The sequence below is a fragment of the Piliocolobus tephrosceles genome, chromosome 14, assembly GCF_002776525.5.
Source record: "Piliocolobus tephrosceles isolate RC106 chromosome 14, ASM277652v3, whole genome shotgun sequence".
Lineage (NCBI taxonomy): Eukaryota > Metazoa > Chordata > Mammalia > Primates > Cercopithecidae > Piliocolobus > Piliocolobus tephrosceles.
Window position 1 is genome coordinate 41,770,717 of NC_045447.1, and position 20,855 is coordinate 41,791,571.

The window sequence follows — 20,855 nt, forward strand, 5'->3', positions numbered from 1 at the left end:
AAAATATTGCAATTTGCTCAGGCAAATTGTGGCACAAATACCAATCAACATTGGATTAGTTCTTTGTTGGGCCTAGGAACCAGTGCAGAGTTGCGGTTATAACCCATACTTGTTTAATCTGTTAAATTAAAATAATGTTTCCCCATGACCTTTAATTATTTCATTTTTCAAGATGGTGTGCCCTGCCCAGCATGCTATTTGGAGGTGATGTCCTTTGAAGTTCTGGAGTCTATTTTAAGTGACTGATTCCTGGTACTTACCCTCCCTGCTAACCACGTGGACCTCCCCCTTCATGCCTTCCTCGTGGGAAGTGGGCTCCACGTGGGCAGGGACCATGCTATGTCCTATTTGCTGGTAAAGCTACGGTGTCCGGCACAGAGCAGGGGTGGAGGGATGAAGGGAGGGAGGGATGAATGGAAAGTAGGTAGGCAGGTAGATGGACAGGGAAGGAGTCTGCATAAGAAAGCATTTATTCATGGTGGGGTGGAGGGTCACACATACAGGCCCTGGATGGTGTGCAGGGACTGCTTCCAGCTGTCCTTCCAGCGCTGAGCCTCCTTCATCTGAGATGTGCAGTCATCCTGGATCCTCTTCAGCTCCTCCTCAAATGATGCTAAATATTTCTAGAAGGAAGGTAGCAGGAGGGGTTCACGTGAGGAGAGACATTGGACCCTCTCCCGTAGGGCAATGCTGTAACTTGCTGGCAGGTGGCTTTTAACCCATTCCAGGCACTGGCAAGAGTTCCCCAAGTCACTTCTCAGGTAGAAACCAGGTAGGCCTAGTTGTTTCCCCCATTTTACAAGACAGGGAAACTGAGGCTCAGAGCCTGGTCTGGGGTCACCTAGCTAGAAGGAGGCTGATCAAGGACTAGAACCTGTGTCTATCTGACTCTGGGCTCAGTGCTTCTTCCTGAGCTCTGTCCCACACTGTGGCCTCTCGGGAGCTCAGGGCTCCCGGTTTTTGGGTAGGCTGAACCTCCCAGGCCTCCTGCCTTCACTGAACTCAGCAGGCCGAGCTGTACCCTCTGCCTGGGGCTTGGAGGGAAGCTTGGGGAGGGCTGACCCTGGGTACTTCCCAATAAGGGGGCCAGCTGGTCTCTGGGCAGGACAAGGTTTCTCTCTGGGCATCAGGACCAAAGGTCCACAGATCTTCAGAGCCAAGAGGTCCCTCAGGTGGCATCTGGGTGTAGCCTCCTCATCAGGCTGTCCCCAGGGGGTCTGACAGGCACTGGGATCAAATCCTGGCTCTGCCACTCTGTAGTGGCATAGAGGGGACAAGTTTCTTTAAGCCTCAGTGTCCTCATCAGTGAAATGAGGATAATAATTTTACCTCCCTTGTGGAGGTGTTAGGAGGATTCAGTGAGATGCCTCATGTCAAGAGAAGCAGCTCCCCAGTAAGCACCTCCCAGTGAGTTCTCAGGAGCTGTGACTGCTCCTGCTGCTGTGCCCCCTCCGAGCTGACTGCCACCATTGCTTCCGTGCCTGGTGACAACGTTCCCTAGCTGTGACCCCACTGTGCCTTTGGAAAGCCTTTCTTCACCCCCAGTCTGGGCGGGATGTCCCTCAGCTGGGCTCCCGCGGCATTGGGATCATGCCTCAGACCCACACTTGCACTGGGATGGGAGATGACCCACAGCGGCGGTGTCCTTGTGCCTGTGAACAGTGACCGTCCTGAGTGTTGAGACCTGCAGCTCTGGGGTGCACTGACATGTGTTGCCTGCTGCACCAACCAAATGTTGGGGTGCCGGGTAATGGGAAGCTCCCCCTTCCCAAGGCAGCCAACCTGAGCTGTGCTCCCCGGGACACACCCACTCCACCCCATCTCACCAGGTACACAGCATCTCGGGCTTCCACGGCTGCCAGGTGGCCCAGGGTGGTTTTGGTGGTGGATATCGATGATGTTGGCCGGAGAAGAATCTTGTTTTGAATGGTGACTTCGGTGGGTTTGATTCCTGGCCACTTCCTACAAACAATTGTGTGAAAATCTCACAGACTTGTCTTCATCTTTCATAATCCACCTACCATCCCTGTTGGAAAAGCTTAGCATTTCTTTGAGAAAATTATCATGGCTTTAAATATCTTAATGAAAATAAAAAACATACTGAGTGTGAATGCTGCACTTGTTCAAGCTGTTTCATATTCGCCCACACTGGTCTCATCGCTGTGCATGGTCTGGGGTTCTGGTGGGGAAGGGGAGGGCCACAGCTCAAGTTGCTTCCCCTTTCTGAGCCTCAGTTTACTCACTGATCTGCCAGCCAGGTGGTGGCCACCAGTGCCTGGTATGCTTTTCCTATGATGCTCTAAAGACCACTTCTGAGAACATAGCTGGGCATATCCCTGCTCTGCTGCTTCTTGCAGAGTCACACTCTTGGGCACAGGGGACAGGCACATTGCCAACTCTCTTCACTCATGACAGCTGGAGGGGCTCACAATGCCAGCAGTGACCCGAGAATATGTCTCCCACTGAGCCAGGCCTCCCTTTCATCGTGGGACCCTTTGGTGGGTCCTTATCATGTGAACTAATAGCTGTCGAGCTGTTCATATGTGCTGGGGCACCTCATATACTACCTCATTTAACTTTCTCTTGATAATATCAAGGTAGGTGGCCATGCCCATTTCATAGATGAGGAAACCTAAGGCTCAGAACACAATGCCTTTCCCAGGTCTGTCTGACTTCAGAGCCCAAGCCCCTAACCATTACACTGCACCACCCCCGGCAGATACAGCCATTTACAGTAGTCCTTGCTGCTGTTGGCTCTCACCTGCTTCCACGTTCAATCAGGGGTTTCTCAATCTCTTCCTTCAGGGAGAGCCCAGCGAGTTTCCTTCGTATGAGCATTGATATTTTCTGTTTGGGGGGCTCCATCCCTAGAGGCAAGAGACAGGATAGTGATTGCAGCCACACCGACAGCCTGAGATCGAGGGATTTCCTGGCATTACACTTAGAGGTGGGAGGACTGACACCCCTCCTCCCCACTGGAGTTATGGCAGGCTGAGTCCTCTCCATGGAGAAGCTGAATGCACCAGCCACACAGCTCGGGGTGGCGGCAGGGGCAGGGGGTCATGGCTGGAGGAATCTGAGCAGTGGTGTGGGTGCTGTTCCCAGCTCCAAACCCGAGCTTGATGCTCTGACCTTCCTGCAGTTTCCATGAGTCCCAGAATATGCTTCATAGAGCCTTCTTTGGCTTAGGCTAGCTCATACGGGTTCCAAACTAAGAACCTCCCCTGGAACAAACACGTTCAAGGTTGTCCCTTGACTATCTAGCTCAATAAGCCAATCTGTGATGCTCTGATGTTCTTTCTAGATCAGGCGGTGAGAGGGTAGGGGGCTCTGTGTGCAGAGAACCAGCAGGCAACCTGTACACTCCTCTGCCATGAATGGCAAGGCCCGGTGGCCTGGCTCAGAAGCTGAGTTACAGAGCAGGCAGAGGCCTCCTAGGGCCTGGTGCAGGGAGTCTTCCTGGCTCAGGGGTTCCTTGCAAGGGACTGTGATTGGCTCCACTACCAGCTCACCTGCCTGTTCTCCCTGGGGTCTCGACCCCAGCATCTCTGCAAGGCCCTGATTTCCCAAACGAGGCTCACCCTTGACAGAGACTTCTGATATAGAAAAGTGACCAACACTTCAAAAATGTGTACACACTTTGATCCAGACACCGCACTTCTAGGAGTCTGTTGCCCTAGAGATGTATGGATGCAGAGATTCTCTTCAGCATAATTACAGGAGTGGGAAACTGGAAATGCTTCAAAGTTCAATAGCAAAGGGACTAATTAGTAAGTTACAGTGCTTATTAAATTATGGTGTACAACAACCGAAAATGCTGAAGAAAAGTGTTGACTGGCCAGCCTGGTCAAGGTTCACCTGTAGGGAAATCAGGTCACAAAAGTGTCCAAGCCCTGTAATCTTCCCCAGCCACCCTGACACACAGGCCTGTGCCCAAAGGGAAAGTTCTGGCAGGATGAACAGCAAGTGCAAAGGGCGCTGCTTTCAGGGCGAAAGGACTGTGTTCTTCACTTGCTTGTTGGTTCATACTGATTTTCTTGTTTTACTGGAATGAACGTTTATTGTTTTTGTAATAAAAACCTTTACAAATAAAAATGATATATTTTAATTACTTTATAGATCAGTGATAAATGGATAACACTTAATGTATGATTTTAGTCTTATAGCTATAAAAGTAATATGTACATTATTAAAAATGTAAACATCACTTCGTGATGAAAAAATAAAAAGGTTTTAGGGATCTCTCTCAATCCCACCCAGTAGAGGTGATCATCAGCAGTTTGGTACCAGTATCTGTCTCTGTCTCTCACACAGATTCATTTAAACAGATGTGAGTATGCATGTTGATATCATGCATGTGCTTTAAAATATGGGATCATAGACATGTTCTGTTTGTCCATTTGTTTGTCACACAACAGCCCTCCTTCATGTCTTTCCGTGTCAGCACATGCAGACCTAGTTTAACAGCTGCATGGTATTTACCCGCACATCTGGCATCCTCATTTATGCATCCAATTTTCTTTTTTTTCTTCTTTTTTTTTTTGAGTCAGGGTCTTGCTCTGTCACCAGGCTGGAGTGCAGTGGTGTGATTAAGGTTCATGGCAGCCTCGACTTCCCAGACTTAAGCAATCTTCCCACCTCAGCACCCTCCCAATCGCCCTCCACCTCCAGGAGCTGGAGCTGGAACTACACGTGCACACCACCACACCAAGCTAATCTTTAAATTTTTAGTAGAGATGGGGTTTTGCCATGTTGCCCTGGCTTGTCTCAAACTCCTGGGCTCAAGGGATCCACCTGCCTCAGCCTCTCAAGTGCTGGGACTGCAGGTGTGGGCCACTGTGCCTGGCCCATTGAATTTTCTGTATATCGATGTTAGTGTTGCTTCCAATTCTTTGCCATTTCAAACAGTGCTGTGAATATTTTTGAACATATACCTTTGAAAAAGTATCCAAGTATTTCTTTCAGATAAATACCTAGAATTAGACATGCTAGGCCAAATGTCTAAACACTCAGAATTTTGACAGGAACTGACAAATTGTTTTCTAAGACAGCGGTATCCATGTATGCTCTACCAAGAGCCTCTGTGGAGTCTCTGTTTCTTGACATTCTTTTACGTTGTTACCAAATGTAAAAACTTTGCCAGGCTATTGGTGAGAAATGATATCTAAATAATACTTAGATTTTCATTTTTCATCATCAGTGAAGTTGAGCATCTTTTACAGTGACTAGCCATATGAACTGCTTCTCTTTTGAAGAGCATGGGTTTGTCCTTTGTCTCTTTAAAAATTTGACCTGTGAGAGTTCTTCGTACCATAGGGAGATTAGCCCTTTCTCTGATCTATAAGTTGTGAGGAATACTTTTCCAGTTTGTGGTTTGTCTTTCCATCTATTGACATGTTTCTGTTTTTGTTTTGGCTACAAAGAGCCAGCCATTCCCTCTATGGCTTCTAGCTCTCCTGTCATACTTAGAAAAGTTGTTCCTAACCCCAAGAGTATGGAAATGTTTACTCAATAGGGTTTCATTTTTTATATATAAACATTGGGCCATCTGGCGTTTGCTTTTTAATCAAAAAATTGTTTTTAAGGAAAACAAAAATTAATCAGTTCCCTCAATGGATCACCTGTTTTCACTCTGATAGAGTTGGGGAAAGCAGACCCCTGCCCAACCTAGCCCTCACTAGCCCCCGGGGCCAGGACACAAGGCTGGTGGTGCCTCTTACTTGCAACCTGGACGTCGTCAATGGTGACCACCTCATCCAACTGCAGTAGGAACTTCTCGGTGAAGGCGGCCAAGTTGGTTATGAAAACCTGGCCATTCCTTCTGGTACATTCCTGGAAAAAACATGGTGAGAACAGTGCTGCTGGGAGAGAATCATCCCTCCAAGGCCAGCTGAAGAGGGGATGGGTGAACTGTGCAGGGAGTTCTGGAGACCCAAGCCATTATAGCCACTGTGTCCAAGTAACCAGCATCTGGACCTCAGCCAGGAGGCCTCTCCCAAGACGTGATCTGGTTTAAACATAAGAAATGATTCAGAAATGGACAAGGGACACAGACAATTCACAGAAGAGGAAATAAAACTAGACATGGGTCACAAAATAAAAGTTATCATTAGTAATTTTATAATTAATTAATTTAGAAGTCAAAAAGGATACAAGTTAAAATGCCAGTAATGGCCATTTTTACCTACAAAACCTAACCACGATCATGCCTGCTTTGGCCAAGATATCAACAAAGGGCTGCACCTGGTGCTGTCAGTGGCTGTCCATTGGGCTATGTTTGGAGCGTGCCTGGACTGGGGAATCAATAGTATCACTGACCTCCAGCTTCTCCTTGTTCATCCTAATCATGCTGTCCAGCTCTTCCTGCCTTTTGTCTTCACTTAAGTGTAGAGACTCCATTTCTTGGAAATGTATGGGGTGTCCAAGATTTAGATGGAGCTTCTGGGCATTTTTGTCCTTTAATCAAACAATCCAGAATTCAGCGGTGATGTTAACCCACCAAAAGTCACTGACCTATGTCTTCTGTCAATTATGATTATGGCCAGACTCATGTGTCCTCTGACCCGGGTGTGTGGGGGTGATGGGTGGGCAGAAGAGTGGCAGAGGGGTTAAGAGGGGGGCATGGCTGGAGCCGACTCAGGGGATTTGGAAGAGAAAAGGCTGAGCATCTGTCCAGCACAATCAGAGCTTTAGTCCAGTGAAATCAGCAGTACCCATGTTCCACAGCTCCAAAGACCAGTGTGGACAATTATTGTTATCTCAATGAGTACAGCCCCATGGAACCCAGCACACCCACCCAATATAGCCAACAAGGAGTTTACTGAACACCTTCTATGTAGAAGCTGTTGGTTCAGTTCTTATTTTGCCAATGGCTCCTGTCCCTCAGACCCCATCCAAAAATCCCAAGCCCAGCTCACCTTCTTCCCTTGGACTTGGCCCTTCCCACAACCTGCCACCATTTCTGAACTCCCAGTTCCCCTGGTCCTGGAGTGGAAGGGCTCATCCTAAGGCCCCCACCTTTCTTTTCTCCAGCTGCTTCTGCTGTCTCTCAAACTGTCCTCGGATCTCCTTTACGGAGGTGCAAAACTTTTTCCAGTGGTGCTCCTTGAAATTCTCCATCACCAGCCAACACACTTGGGGCAGCAGCTCCTCAAATCTCCTCATCTGGATACGTAATTCTGCCAGAATTGCGGGTAAGAGGCCAAGGGAGGGAACAGATTAGAATCAAGTTGCAGAGGTGATCTCTACAACGAGGCCCAAAGCAGCTTCCCAAAGACAAAATATTGGTCTCTAATGTGGTAACAGCTATTCCATCAAAAGGGGTCCTGAGGTCAAACCAGTATAGAAAATACAGGCTTAGCTAGTTGCAGTGGCTTACACCTGTAATCCCAGCACTTTGGGAGGCTGAGGTGGGAGGATTGCTAGAGGCCAGGAGTTTAAGACCAGCTTGGGCAACATAGCAAAACCCTGTCTCTAAAAAAAAAATGTAAACATTAGCCAGGCATGATGGTACATGCCAGCTACTCAGGAGGCTAAAGTGGGAGGATGGCTTGAGCCCAGGAGTTTGAGGCTATGGTGAACTATAATTGCACCACACTGTAGCCTGGGCCACAGAGTGAGACCCTCTCTTTAAAATAAAATAAAATAAAATAAAATAAAATAAAATAAAATAAAATAAAATAAAATAAAATAAAATAAAGGCTTAAATAAATTCAAAGGGCTTCTCCTATATACTCTGCAGACTTCTCATCTCATTTAAAATGCATTGTGTCTCTTGGCATTTTTGGCAAGTTCTCATCCATTATTTCGACTATTGCCTTGATTCTAGGTCTTCTTCTTTCTCTGTATCTCCAAATGGCTGTATGTTAGACCTGCTCTTTCATTCATGTCTCTTTACCTCTCTCCCATATTTTCATCTCTTTATCTTTCTGTGTTATATTCTGGTTATTTTCTTTGGATTTGTCTTCCAGTTCATCAACTCTACTTTCAGCTATATGTAACCTGGTAGTAAAGTCATGCATAGTTTTAAAATTTCAACTCTTAATTTTTCCTTCATAAAACTTCTATTTTATTCTCTTTTATAGCTCATTGGTCACTTTCATAGTCTCTTGCTTCTTATTCATGTTTCTAATTCCCCTTTTATTTGACTAGAAGTGTATTATTTTATGTTCTGTGTCCAATACTTATAATATCTGAAGTCTTTGCTGGTCTCCTCCTGCCTGGGAAACATAAACACTGTTTCCTTGTGTTTATGGGAATTTTGTTGCTCTTTGTTTATTACTGTGAGCTCTTATTCTGGGCATTTTATTTGTGGGAATCCTTTGAGGCCTGAACTGAAGGTAAGTTTTCCTAGAGAGAATTTGTTATATCTCCAACAAACAAGCTTCTGAACACCACCAACTCAAGATCATTTTAAGCTCAGTTATTAGCCTGAGGTCTTTTGGATGAGCCACAAAAGCGAAATTGAATTCATGTTTAGATAAGTGTGAATTATCTAAACATAAATTTAGAAACCACACAGGGACTGGCATATAGTTCTGGATTTCTCTTTGGAGTTTTTTTTTTCTTCACCCAGTACCATGGTTTTTGATAAAACAGTTTCCTTCTCATTGCTGGAGGGAGAGAGGGAGGAGCTTGGTTTCCATCTCATTTGCCTTACTCTGGAAGGCCTGTTGGGTTCCAGCTTTAGGTGGCTTGCTCCTTTTAGACTTCCCACTTTGGAGGTCTGTGGATTTGTCTCTTGTTCCCAATACCCTGGAGGCCATGCAAATAGAGGCTCAAGTTCACTGGGGAGTCAGCAAATGCCCCTAGGGCAATAACCAGGGTTACTACTTAATTTATCACTCAGAATTTCTATTTTCACTTAATTTTTGGCTTTTGTGTATTTCTCACTTTACAGATAGCTTTCTAATGCATTTAAAAGATTTTATTACAAAAATATCTTACGTAGCATTTTACATGTTTTTAGTGGGAGAATGGATCCCCCATTAGCCTACCAAGCTGCAGGAAATAGAAGTCTTCACTAGTTGTGAGTTTACCAGAGAGGGATGCAGTCTGCAGCATTTTCCAAGCCCATTTGACCACGGAACCCTTGTTTTGAGGACAATCATGTAGGATGGGATCCCCCACAGTTCACATGGGGGAAATTCTGAGCTAGAGAAACACAACAATGCCTGCAGTTTTAATTCCAGTCATTCAACAACCACAGCTATGAACACTATCACTGCTTAATTCCCTGTACATGCCAAGTCTGTGTGAGGGACTTAATCCTCAAGAAGGCCTTCTGTGGTGGATGTTATTAATATCTGCAGTCCACAGACAAGAAAACTGAGGCTTTGGCTGGGCGCAGTGGCTCATGTCTATAATCCCAGCACTTTGGGAGGCCAAGGCAGGCAGACCATCGGAGGTCAGGAGTTCGAGATCAGCCTGGTCAATGTGGTGAAACCCTGTCTTTACTAAAAATACAAGGCCAGGCGCGGTGGCTCAAGCCTGTAATCCCAGCATTTTGGGAGGCCGAGATGGGCGGATCACGAGGTCAGGAGTTCAAGACCATCCTGGCTAACACGGTGAAACCCCGTCTCTACTAAAAAGTACAAAAAACTAGCCGGATGAGGTGGCGGGCGCCTGTAGTCCCAGCTACTCGGGAGGCTGAGGCAGGAGAATGGCGTAAACCCGGGAGGCGGAGCTTGCAGTGAGCTGAGATCCGGCCACTGCATTCCAGCCCGGGCGACAGAGCGAGACTCAGTCTCAAAAAAAAAAAAAAAAAAAAATACAAAAATTGGCCAGGTATGGTGGCATGTGCCCGTAGTCCCAGCTACTCAGAAGGCTGGGGCAGGAGAGTCTCTTGAACCCAGGAGACGGAGGTTGCAGTGAGCCGAGATTGCAGATCACGCCACTGCACTCCAACCTGGGCAACAGAGTGAGACTCTGCCACAAAAAAAAAAAAAAAAAAAAAAAAAAAGAAAAGAAAACTGAGGCTCAAGAGGTGAGATCATTTGGCCAAGGTAATACAGCTGGGAAGTGGCAGTGCTGTGTCCTGGCCCAGGTCTGGCTATCCCCTGAACTCTCCTCCTTCTACCCAGAGGGCCTCTGAAACAGCACAGTAGACCACAGCAAAGTGTGACAGATTCATACAATGGAATATTATTCATAGATTAAAAAGAATGAAGTACTGGCACCATCTACAACATGCATAAACCTTGAAATATTATGCAAAATGAGATAAGCCAGTCCCAAAGACTACATACTATACAATTCTATTCTCGTAAAAGCAAAGAGTAAGGAAGTCTATAGAGACAGAAAGTAGATTAGTGGTTGCTTTAGGCTGGGGAGGGGCTGGGGGATGGGGTTTCTAAAATTGATGGTAGCAGTGACTGCATAAGTGTAAATAAACTAAAAACCACATTGAGTATACTACGCGGGTAAATTTTATGGTATGCAAGTATCTCAATAAAGCTGTCAAAAATATCTGTAGAAGAAACAAAATATTTTTAGAGGTACAAATCACCATATTTCTCAAGAAAAGTCAACTTTTTTCTTGCGTGGTCGCATTTCCCCAGTAAAATCTGGTTATTGTTTTTACCTAATTTTAAGAGGTCAGCTTTTCACAGGGAAGCTCCTCTGCCTCCCCTAGATCCAGGCCACAAGGCCAAGGCTGAGCTCCATCACTGGCTTCGCGCCCTACCCGGCTCTCCATGCCTACCTGCTGCCTATACTCACCTATGAGGCAGGAGTTGTGGTACTTATTTGCCTGGCTCTGGTACTCCAGGATCTTTTTGCTGATGTTCTCGGCACACTGGTCAAAGGTGTCATACATGCAGTCAGGCCTGGTGACCGGGCGTTTTTCTTTACGGTAGAACTCCTGCCAGAGAGGGTGACCATGTGTGTGTGAGGACCCCATGGGACTCTGGCTCTTGCTCCTGGGATCCACCAGCCTGCCCTCACCTCCACACTCCCTAGCCCTTGCTCATGGCTTCCCCTGTGGAGGTGACACAGGCAGACACTCCTTCTTCCCTGTCCGCACGTGTTGCCTCCCTGGGCCCACCTGGAGTGAGTGGGGCCATGGCCAGCCCTTGTTATTTCCTGAGTGACTGGCGAGAATCCTATTTATTCTTCAAGACCCAAATCAATGGAATCTCAAATTGGTGACCAGGTTGGGAGCTTACAAGGAAGTGCCAAGCTGGGTATAGGCTGCAGGCCACAAAGATGCGTGAGCCAGGGACCCTGCCCTGAAGGAGGCAGACAGACCCGTGGGAGGCAGAAAGGAGAACTCACCCACACCACGGTGCAGGGTGTGCGGGAACAGGGCACTGGGCAGCTTGTCTGGTGCCTGCTCCCACTGCCCCACCTCCTTCTGTGTCCCTGCCACATCTGTCAGCTTCCCACTGGGCCTGGGTGCCTTGGGGACAGAGGGTGGGCTTGTTCCTCTTGACACACACAGTACCTGACATGCAGTTGGTGTCTTAAGAAATGTTTGATCAATTAGATGAATGAATGAGGTTTGGTTTCTAGAAGAAAAAAAACTCATAGGGAGGTGACAGAAGCTGGGGAGCTGTGGTCATGGCGGGGATGGAATCCTCTCTTCCTCATTTCCCCCCAAGTGGCCATGATCAGCAGACTGCAGAAGGTAGGGGTGGCTTCCAGGGCAGGCACAGGCCATGGGTGGTGGTCCTCACCTCTGCAACCGTCAGCAGGTTCTCATTGCTTTCCCAGAGGAGGGTCAAGATGATCCCCTTAAAATCCCTGCAACACACACGAGACATACCTGAGGGGCCTGGTCTAGACACACCAACATGGACAGAACCAAACGAGCAGAACTTTCCAAGTGCTCTGTTTTAGCCATGACACTCCTTGAAATTACTCACTCTTGCCCCAGGACCTCTGCACACTCTGATTCCACTCCATAACAGCAGCTAACTTTCTTCTATTCTTGGTTGCATTTGTTCCTGCCCTTCCTCAGACCCCAGCTCAGCAGCAATTTCTGACCACCTGGTTTTAATGATCTTGGATTAATGCCCCCTCAGCCTTATGACACATGCTAATCAGGTGGATTTGGGATTGATTTATGTGACTGGCTGATTAACCTCCATCTCTCCCAGCAGACTGTGAAGGCCACCAGGTGTTTAAGATCATAAACGGGAGGCCATCAGGCTGAAACGGTTCCAGTGCCTGGAGTTTCTCGCTAGAAAACAAACCCAACTCAGAATGAATGGTCATTGTCTAGGAAAATGAAATGTAAGCTTAACCAGTCAGAAATAGCCAACTAGGAACTTCTCACTTTAACCAAGCAAATATTTTCTTGGCCTTCCTTCTCTGAACACCTTATAAAAGGTTTCCCCTGGTGTTCCCTGAATCACTTGGGGTCTGGCACTGCCCAATTCATGAATTACTGACTGTTCAAATAAACTCACCGATATTTTAATGTGCCTCAGTTTATCTTTTGACACAGGACATGGACCTGTCTCTACTTGTTCACCATGGAATCCCCGGCCCCATTGCAGTGCCTGCACCGGGTAGTGCCTCGATTAGCTGAAAGAATGATTACTCATAAATAGTAATCAAATGAACAGGACTTCATGCAGGACCAAACATCCTCCTGCATCGAGCTATAAAAGTTAGAGAGCCAAAGTATTCATGGTGCAGGAGCGTCCTTGGGTGTGGGACGAGGGAACTGTCTACCTGCCAGCTGGAGGCCACACCTGGGCTGCCTGATGTCACAGCCATCCTCTGCAAAGTTCATGACCCCAGAGATGAGGGTCCCAGGGTGAAAGGGCTGATGAGAGGGGGCCACTGTCCGGGGGGATCTCTAATACAGGGGGAGAGGGAGCTCCTTTGTGGAACTTGACTTTCTTCGAAGGCTTTTCGTTTTCTGAACTTGGAATTTTGCTTATTTGCTTGCAATGAAGCTATACTAAGTTTAACTGCTTTTGTTTTAATCACTGGAGTTACAATAAAGGAAAAGAGAAATGGGGGAAAGTGCTGAAAAAAAGTACAAAAAAAAAGCTCAGACCTCGAACGGGGTCTGCTGCCCTATCACCAGGGAATGCTTGTTAGCTTGGAAAATGTGAGATGTTGATGAAAATGTTTCTCAACAAATTCAGGTGAAATGGGCTGAGACAAACTGACCTTGACCTTTGCTATCCCCCCTCACCCCTCCTCTGCTTGGACCTGACGTTCCCCTTTCTGATTTTCCCCCTCAGCTGAGTCACATTTGCTGCCCCTCCCAACCCCAAACAGGTTAAATGCAGTCAAAAGGAAAGGTGTTGTTACTCACTCAGCAGGAGGAGGAGGCTTGTCCCCAAGCACCTGGTACTTTCTCTCCATTTTGTTGGGCTTGGGGTGCCGTGTGAGGCTGTGGGACAAAGGTGGGTGGGTGGTCTGGAGGCTGTGGACAGATGCAAGGCAGGTCTGAGCCTGCAGGATCCCTGCCTGGGTTTCTGGAAGCATGGGGCCTGCCCGTGGGCAACCGGACTCCCATTTCTAGGTCCCAGCCCTTTGAGACGTGTCCCTTCTTAACAGCTGTGAGTCTACCTTACCATGGGTTGAAACCTTAACCACCTTAACTGCTGAAACCCAACCAAAGCTGCTGTGAGAGGGCGAGGGGCGGAGGTGCTCAGGCCCAGAAATTTGCATTCTTGCTTTCCTGTGATGAGGACCCAAAGAAAAAAACATTGAGTCACAGGTAGGGTTGCCAGATTTAGCCATAACAATACAGTACGCCCATTTAAATTTGAATTTCATATAAACAGAGTAATTTTCAGTATTAGTGTATCACATGCAGCATTTGGGACATACTTATGCTAAAAAAATTAGGTGGTGTTGATCTGAAATTCCAGTGTAGATGGGCACCCTCTCTTTTGTCTGGCAGCCCTAGTGACATGGACTTTGTTTTGTAACCTCTGAGAGACTGAATATGGAAACAGGTCATGGCCGGATCATATAAAAAACAGAGCTGTGTCCCATGATGTGCAGCAACCTAACCAGGAGGCCACCCCGCCTTAGCTACAAGAAACCACCCAGGAAGTCAGCCTGCTCTAAATCAGATTTGCAGGAAGTGAGATTGTCATCCCTGGGGACGGTCCAGGAAGCTACAATATCACCAATAACAGTAGGCCCCAAATGGCCAGGACTTAATTAATAAATGACAGCTTCCCTAATTTTTGTCCTCATTTCCAACTTTGGGTCAACCAGAGAAAGCCAAACATGTCCCCTAACCAATCACATGGGATGCCCTGCTTTCAGTGGGCAGCCTCCAGCTTCCCCATGCCAGCATCCCCTAACCAGCACACAGCTAGAGAGGAGGGTAATGCTTCCCACTCCTCTGCCTGCCCTGGGAGCTCTGCTGAAACGCCCTGGATGGTGGCTGACTCCCTGCTGCGGTCAGCTCTGAGTCAATAGCCTTTGCTCTTCTCATATGGCTGGTCTTTGTTTCTTTCCTCATTGCACACAGCACGCATGCTCAAAAAGACCTTCTGGAGGGAAAGGCAAAGCAGGGATTCCCCTTACCTTCTCAAAACCAGGAATGAACCCATGTCAACCAGGTTGACACAAAGAGCTAGCAAGTCTACTCAGCCATGGGGCTTCTGATATGCACCTTCCATAAAATCTGCATGTGGGGTAAACTTTGAGTCTAAGGACCCCACTGAGACTTGGTGAACAGGGTGCCAAGGACCAGAACTCTTTCTGCTCTGTGATGTCCCTCCAGGAAAGCCATCTGCCCTGTCTTTCTAACCATGACCATGTGTGGAAGGTGGCAGGGCTGAGATCTATCAGCACCATGGACAACCAGCAAACCAAGGATGGCGCCTGACTAAAGCCAGCATCAGAGCTCACCCCTCACTGCACCCTGTGGAGTCCCAGAGCTGTGAGCACTGTGGTGCCTTCCGAGGAAAAGCCTGGGAAAGCCACAGGTCGTGTCCTGCCTTTGTGTGGGGGGATGAACTGGGAAGGGGCGATTCTGGCTGCCCTGTGTCCTACCTGCTTGCAGAGGTGCCACTGGTGCTGGGCACGGCCTTCTTCCCAGAGTTTTCTGGCCGGCACCGATGTCGCTTGAAGCCTTTGGGTGATGAGGACCCAGGACAGGAGCAGAGGACAAGAGGTGAGAATGGGCCACACAGCACCACCAGCCCCCACCTCACTGCTGCCCCGAGACCCACAGGCCTGTGCACCTCTACCTGTCTGGGACCGATCTTTGTCACAATGGTGGGTTGGCCATTTTGTGTTGGGAAGTCTGAAACCAAAGGAAAGGGTGTGAGCTCTTCTATGGTGACCATGGGGACAGCTCAGGCCGGACTCTGAGCAGCATCCCAGTTAGTCCTCAGCACCATGTCACTCAGTCCTGTCACGAGCCCCATTTCAGATGAGGAACTGGGGCTCTGGGTGGGTAAGCCCTTTGCCTGAGGTCACAGGCTCTCAGGGGTGGACTCACATGGGAACCCCAGTGTGTGGGGCCCCAAAGCTGGTCCCTGAAGGTCCAGGGCCAGGGACAGGGGTGGCAGGGCCTCAGGTGCACCCTGGGGCCACTCACTGCAGGATCTTCCTGATCACATCCACAGCTGGGTCTTCAATCAGGGGCTTCCCCATGCGGCTCAGCTGGGCGAAGGACTCAGGGGTGACCACATCTGGCTTGGCCTCCTCCTCAAGGGCTTCTGAAGATGTCAGGATGTCACTCTCTTGCTCCAGGTCCTTCAGGATGGTATTCTGCAGGCCAGAGAGAAGGGTCTGAGTGTGTAAGGACCAGCCCAGATGCCAGCGAGGCAGCAGGCCGAATTCATGTTCCCTCCCACCCTGCCTCAGTGGAGTGACTGCAGGCAAACTGACTGACCTCATTGAGCCACACTGTTTTCTCCTCTGTAAAGTGATCTCCCTTACAGAGCCATTAATTCATTCATCCGTTTATTCATGCCTTTAGAAATGTTTCCTGGGTGCCTGCTCTTCACAAGTCTCTGCCCATATTCTAGGAACACAGAGGCCAGGAGGCCATATATGACCCCTCCCGTCTCAGAGTTTGTGGTTTAGTCAGAAAAGACAGACATTTAACTTGCACTCATACCAATAAATGCTTCTCCAAAACTGGGACCAGTGCTGTGAAAGAAAAGTTCCAGTATCTTCTGTGAGATTGAAGTTAGACCTGCAGATATGCCCGGTCAATGTTTTTGACCAAATGGATGGGGGAATGAATGCCAGGCAGAGTGAGTGGCCAACTCCCCTTGAGCAGGCTCCTAGAGATAGCGTGGAATTGGTGCCCGCGGTGAGCACCGAGGCTGTTCTCTCTTTCATTCTGAGTCTCATCTTAGCAATGGCCTGTCAGTCCCTTGAGTGAAGGTCCCGGGAGACCTTCACTCAAGGTCTCCTAGTCATTCAATACCTTCATGCTAGACCCTTGGAGCCTCATGCTGCTGGACACTGCACCAGAGGTAGATGGATGCCTGGTGCTGGCTGTATGGTGGGAAGGGCCTCCCCATGGAAGGAAGGCTGGTCAAGGATTGGCGGTGAGAGCAGGGCCTAGCATTGCTCTACTCTGCAGACATTGGCTCTCGGGCCTTTCCCTGGAAGTTGGCTGAGCATCTCAGCCCAATGTGAGGTGTGGGCAGGGGTGGGGGTGATGCAGGCTCTGCCCATAGAGGCTTGCAGTCTCAGGACAGATAGCCTCCGAAATGGAGACCCCACCGCATGGTCTGCAGGCTGATGGGGAAGTGGGAGGTACTATGGGCTAGGAGACCCCGACCCAGACCAGGGGGTGAGAGGAGTCTTGGTGGGGAGTAACATCTTAGGCAGAGTGAGAGGGATGAAGAGGCATGGAGGACAAGCCACAGAGGCTGCTGTGTGTCCAGTGAAAGGGTTTGGACTTTGCCCCAAGGGTAGGGGAGTGACATGGTCAGACCAGCCTCTTCCGGCCATGTTCGGGGAACAGACCATGGGAGATGTGAGAGGATGTGGTCATCAGGCAGGCAAGAGGCAGGGGTCTGGATGAAGTGTTGGGGGTGCCATGGGGAGAAGCCAGGGCTGCCCCTGGGTGCAGGAGGGAAGGAAGAGGCTGAGAGGTGGGACTGGCTTGAGATTCTGTGGATAGGGTGAGTGAGGGTCCTGATGGAGCAGAGGAGGTAGTGCCAGGAGCTGAGGGGTCTCCTCTGAGACCAATGCAAGGAAGTGGCCCATTGGGGACTTGAATCCAGCTCTGACTTCACAGCTTGTGATCTTTCCATGGCATCTCAGGAAGCCTGATGTCCTGCGGAGGCCTGGGAGTCCCGTTCCCTTCGGCCCCCCTGCAGGTCTCCTGGGAGCCCAGACAACAGCTCACCCACCCTTTCCTGCCACCCCATCCCATTCCTTACTGTAAAGACCAGTTCAGTCACGGACACCCTGTCCAGGCTGCAGTTAAGGTACTGAATCCTCTGGCTCAGTTTTTCTTTCCAAGTTTGGACGAAGCCGAGGAGTTCTTCTGTGGTCACTGCCTAGTGAGAACAGGGAGGAAGAAAGCCCCAAGGAAGCAGACTGCAGGAGGGTGGGCAGATTCTGTGGGAAATGCAGGAACAGGGGCTGGGCTGGTGAGGATGCCTCTAGGCTTGATGGAGGCTCCTCACATGCAGGGAGGGCCCTTGGGGAGTGGGGAAGGCTGGGCTGGCTCTGCTAGGCGGCCTTCATTTCACAGTGAAGGACAGCACACCCTTCATTGATGGGGACATCAGGAGTTCTCTTCCTGGATCTACAGGTTCAACTCTGGGCAAATGACTTAAACTTGCTCAGCTTGGTCTCCCCATCTGTAAGATGGGGACACAAAATATTCCCTAGGATCTCCTCTGGCTCTCACATTCTATGTTTAGAAGGAAACATTTGACCCAGGTGGCAAGGGCATGCAGGGGTGTGTAGGAGAGTGATCTGGCCATCTCCATGGCAATGTCTAACACTCCCTTGGAGCAGCACCCCACAGGTGTGCAGGAATGCGACTGCGAGGATGTTCCCTCTTGCCACACATTCAAGGCACACTCTTGTCCCCTAATCACCCCTCTGCAGACTGTCCAGCCAGCCTCCTCTGTCAACACAGGGATGCCCGCACACCCATGCCCACATGACAGCCTCCTCTGTCAACACAGGAATGCCCGCACACCCAGCCCACAGGCTGGGCAAGCCCCTGGCACCCACCCAACACCCTAACAGGAGAGGACAGAGCAGGGGTTGGGAGGTGAGGATGTGAGAGACTGGATGTTTCTGTTCTGGAGAGGTGGAGCTGCCTTAAAGAGCCTGTTGAAGAGTTACAGCTGATTAACCTCATCTTCCCCCTGCTTCCCATTAGGGGGCTCATAAGAGACATCAGGCAAGTCACAGGCAAAATATAGGAGCCACCTTTGCTCTGCACATCTGCACTGCAGGACAAGTAATCTCAGTGGATGTGTGGAAACAAGTGCATGCATATACATAACAGGGTTTAGAGTGCCTCTGTGCAAAATGAGAATAGCGAGAGGGACATTTATTCTGCAAACTATGCTTTGTGGGTGTTTACGTTTCTTTCAAGAGTCATGCAATATACTATATAAGAAAAAGCAATAAAGACAGAAAAATATCCTCTCAGTGCTAATAATACAACTGCAATTCAGAGTCACTGAAATGGTAGAGAAAAGACAAGAGAATGGTGAAGAGAAAGCTTCCCACTCCAGAACCTTCAGGCTGGGGTGTCTGGTTCTGGGAGCACCTGGTTGGGCTGTTAAGGAAAGGTTCCCTGGTGTGGCCTGGGCGACAGGCCAGGGGAGACCGAATTGAGCAACTTTAAGTCATTTGCCTGGAGTTGAACCCGTAGATCCAGGAAGAGAACTCCCAATGTCCCCTATCATTGAAGGGTGCACTGTCCACTGTGCAGACTCGGGGACAGAGTCGGGCATTCATGGCAGAAAAACAAGCACGTAGACATCCAGAGACCTGCTCTGAGGATCAGGGCCAGGCAAATGCTTGGAACTACACTCCTCGCAAACTCTGCTTCAATTCATACTTTAAACAGAGAAAACCAGTTTCTGTGCTATGATCAAAAGAAGCAAGTAAGGCCGGGTGCGGTGGCTCACACCTGTAATCCCAGCACTTTGGGAGGCTGATGTGGGCGGATCAATTGCGGTCAGGAGTTTTGAGACCAGCGTGGCCAACATGGTGAAACCCTGCCTCTACTAAAAATACAAAAATTAGCCAGGCATGGTGGCGGGTGCCTGTAGTCCCAGTTACTTGGGATGCTGAGGCAGGAGAATCACATGAACCCGGGAGACAGAGGTTGCAGTGAGCTGAGACAGCGCCACTGCACTACAGCCTGGGTGACAGAGTGAGACTTCATCTCAAAAAAAAAAAAAAAAAAAAAGCAAGTGGAAAGTCAAACAAAAAGTGGTTGTTCAAGGGGCAGGGCCCCGCTTCTGTTATGCTTCTGGGACTGAGTTCTCCTTATAGCAAGCGACACCTGGTGACATCCCAAGGGAGTGAGGTCAGAGGAAGCCAGACTCAGGCCTCCCCCAACTCTAGACACTGCCTGCCTGGGAGGGGTTGGGGGTGGAGAACAGTGGCTGCTTTCTCTTCTGTTCCTTTCTTCATTCCGTGAAACAGGGGTTAAGTAGGAAGGCTCAGAGATGTCCCCCCATCCCACCTTGTGCTAGAGAAATCCTATACACACATATACGTTTATTTCACATTTATGATTCTAGCATGATATATCTTTATTATTCACACGCAGAATCTATTGAACACTTACGGTTTTCTCTCCCCTGGACTCTTGACAAGTTTTTATCTTGTTCTGAAGCTGTTGTAGAGAGAAATTTAATCCATTTGTTTGTGAATTGGATTTTGCCACCTAGAAAACCAGAGGTTCTGAGATTTTGTTTCTAGAATACATATTGTGATCTGGGAAATGTTCTGTGAAACGTACCATCTGAGAAACTGATTAAGCATGGAAAAAAATGAAATCGGGGAAATATGCAGTTTTGCCAGACACTAGATTGATACAAATTAAAAAGTTTTTTTCCTCTCTCAAGTAAGCTTCAAGCAAAATTGGCACCCCAGAGTGTGGTGAGGGAGTTGGGAGGGCAGGCTCCACTTTAGCAGTGCAGGGCCAAGACTGTAAAGACTCCCTGGAAAGCTTCGAGAGCCATAGAAAGGTCATGCTCTGACTCAGGACTGTGGCTTCCAGGAGGCACCCTAAGGATGCAGTCAGATTGTCCTGGCAAGTGCACAGGCTCTGCTCCAGCAGTGCAGGGCCAAGGCTGGAAAAACTCCCTGGAAAGCTTAGAGAGCCATAGAAAGGTCATGCTCTGACCCAGGACTGTGGCTTCTAGGAGGCGTCCTAAGGATGTGGTCAGACCATCCTGGCAAGTGCACTTCTCACAGCATCACCTTTCATAACAAGAAGCGAAATTCACCAAATGTTCCTCCAGAAAGGAATGCTTAAGTAAAATGTCAACACATCCATGACAGAGACGCCATCAAAACAGTATCTTTGCAGAATATTTAAAGATTATACAGCTTATAAAACTGGTATAAATAGCAAGCAGCCAATTTTGGCATATCCTCATCTTTTCATGTATAGAAAAAAGGCTTAAAAAATAAATTGAAATCTTAAACAGGGGTTATGCTGTGTGGCAGAATTATGGTTTACTCTCTGTTTTGTATTTGTTCTATATTCCCAGTATTGTCCATGATGGAAATGTATTCTGTTTATCACAGGTGTTAGATATTTTGAAATGCAACCCCTGTACACCACGAACAGTCCCCAAATGTCAACTCAGAAAAAAGAATCAGTGCCAGCTCCAGCTGGAGGCCCATTAGGAATATGCTCCTCAAACAAGAGTGTGGTGACATGCCCTGGAGCCATGGGCTCTGCTGCCTGCAGC

At 48.6% G+C, this 20,855-nt stretch overlaps 1 protein-coding gene across 1 annotated transcript in view; it reads right to left on the reverse strand.

Moving 5' to 3' along the window:
* Positions 1–451: 451 nt before the first annotated feature.
* The window catches only part of CCDC180 (coiled-coil domain containing 180), a 68,347-nt gene continuing 47,943 nt past the window's right edge, over positions 452–20,855 (reverse strand). The window contains exons 25-37 of the mRNA XM_023203136.2: positions 19,721–19,819; positions 17,334–17,453; positions 15,527–15,699; positions 14,977–15,229; positions 13,274–13,351; positions 11,676–11,742; positions 10,720–10,861; positions 7,018–7,178; positions 6,319–6,456; positions 5,721–5,832; positions 2,762–2,867; positions 1,827–1,962; positions 452–623 (exon numbers count right to left, since the gene is read on the reverse strand). Coding sequence (XP_023058904.1) covers positions 13,274–13,351; positions 14,977–15,229; positions 15,527–15,699; positions 17,334–17,453; positions 19,721–19,819 — 723 coding nt within the window. The 3' untranslated portion in view covers positions 452–623; positions 1,827–1,962; positions 2,762–2,867; ... (3 more) ...; positions 10,720–10,861; positions 11,676–11,742. The remainder of the gene's footprint in view (positions 624–1,826; positions 1,963–2,761; positions 2,868–5,720; positions 5,833–6,318; positions 6,457–7,017; positions 7,179–10,719; positions 10,862–11,675; positions 11,743–13,273; positions 13,352–14,976; positions 15,230–15,526; positions 15,700–17,333; positions 17,454–19,720; positions 19,820–20,855) is intronic.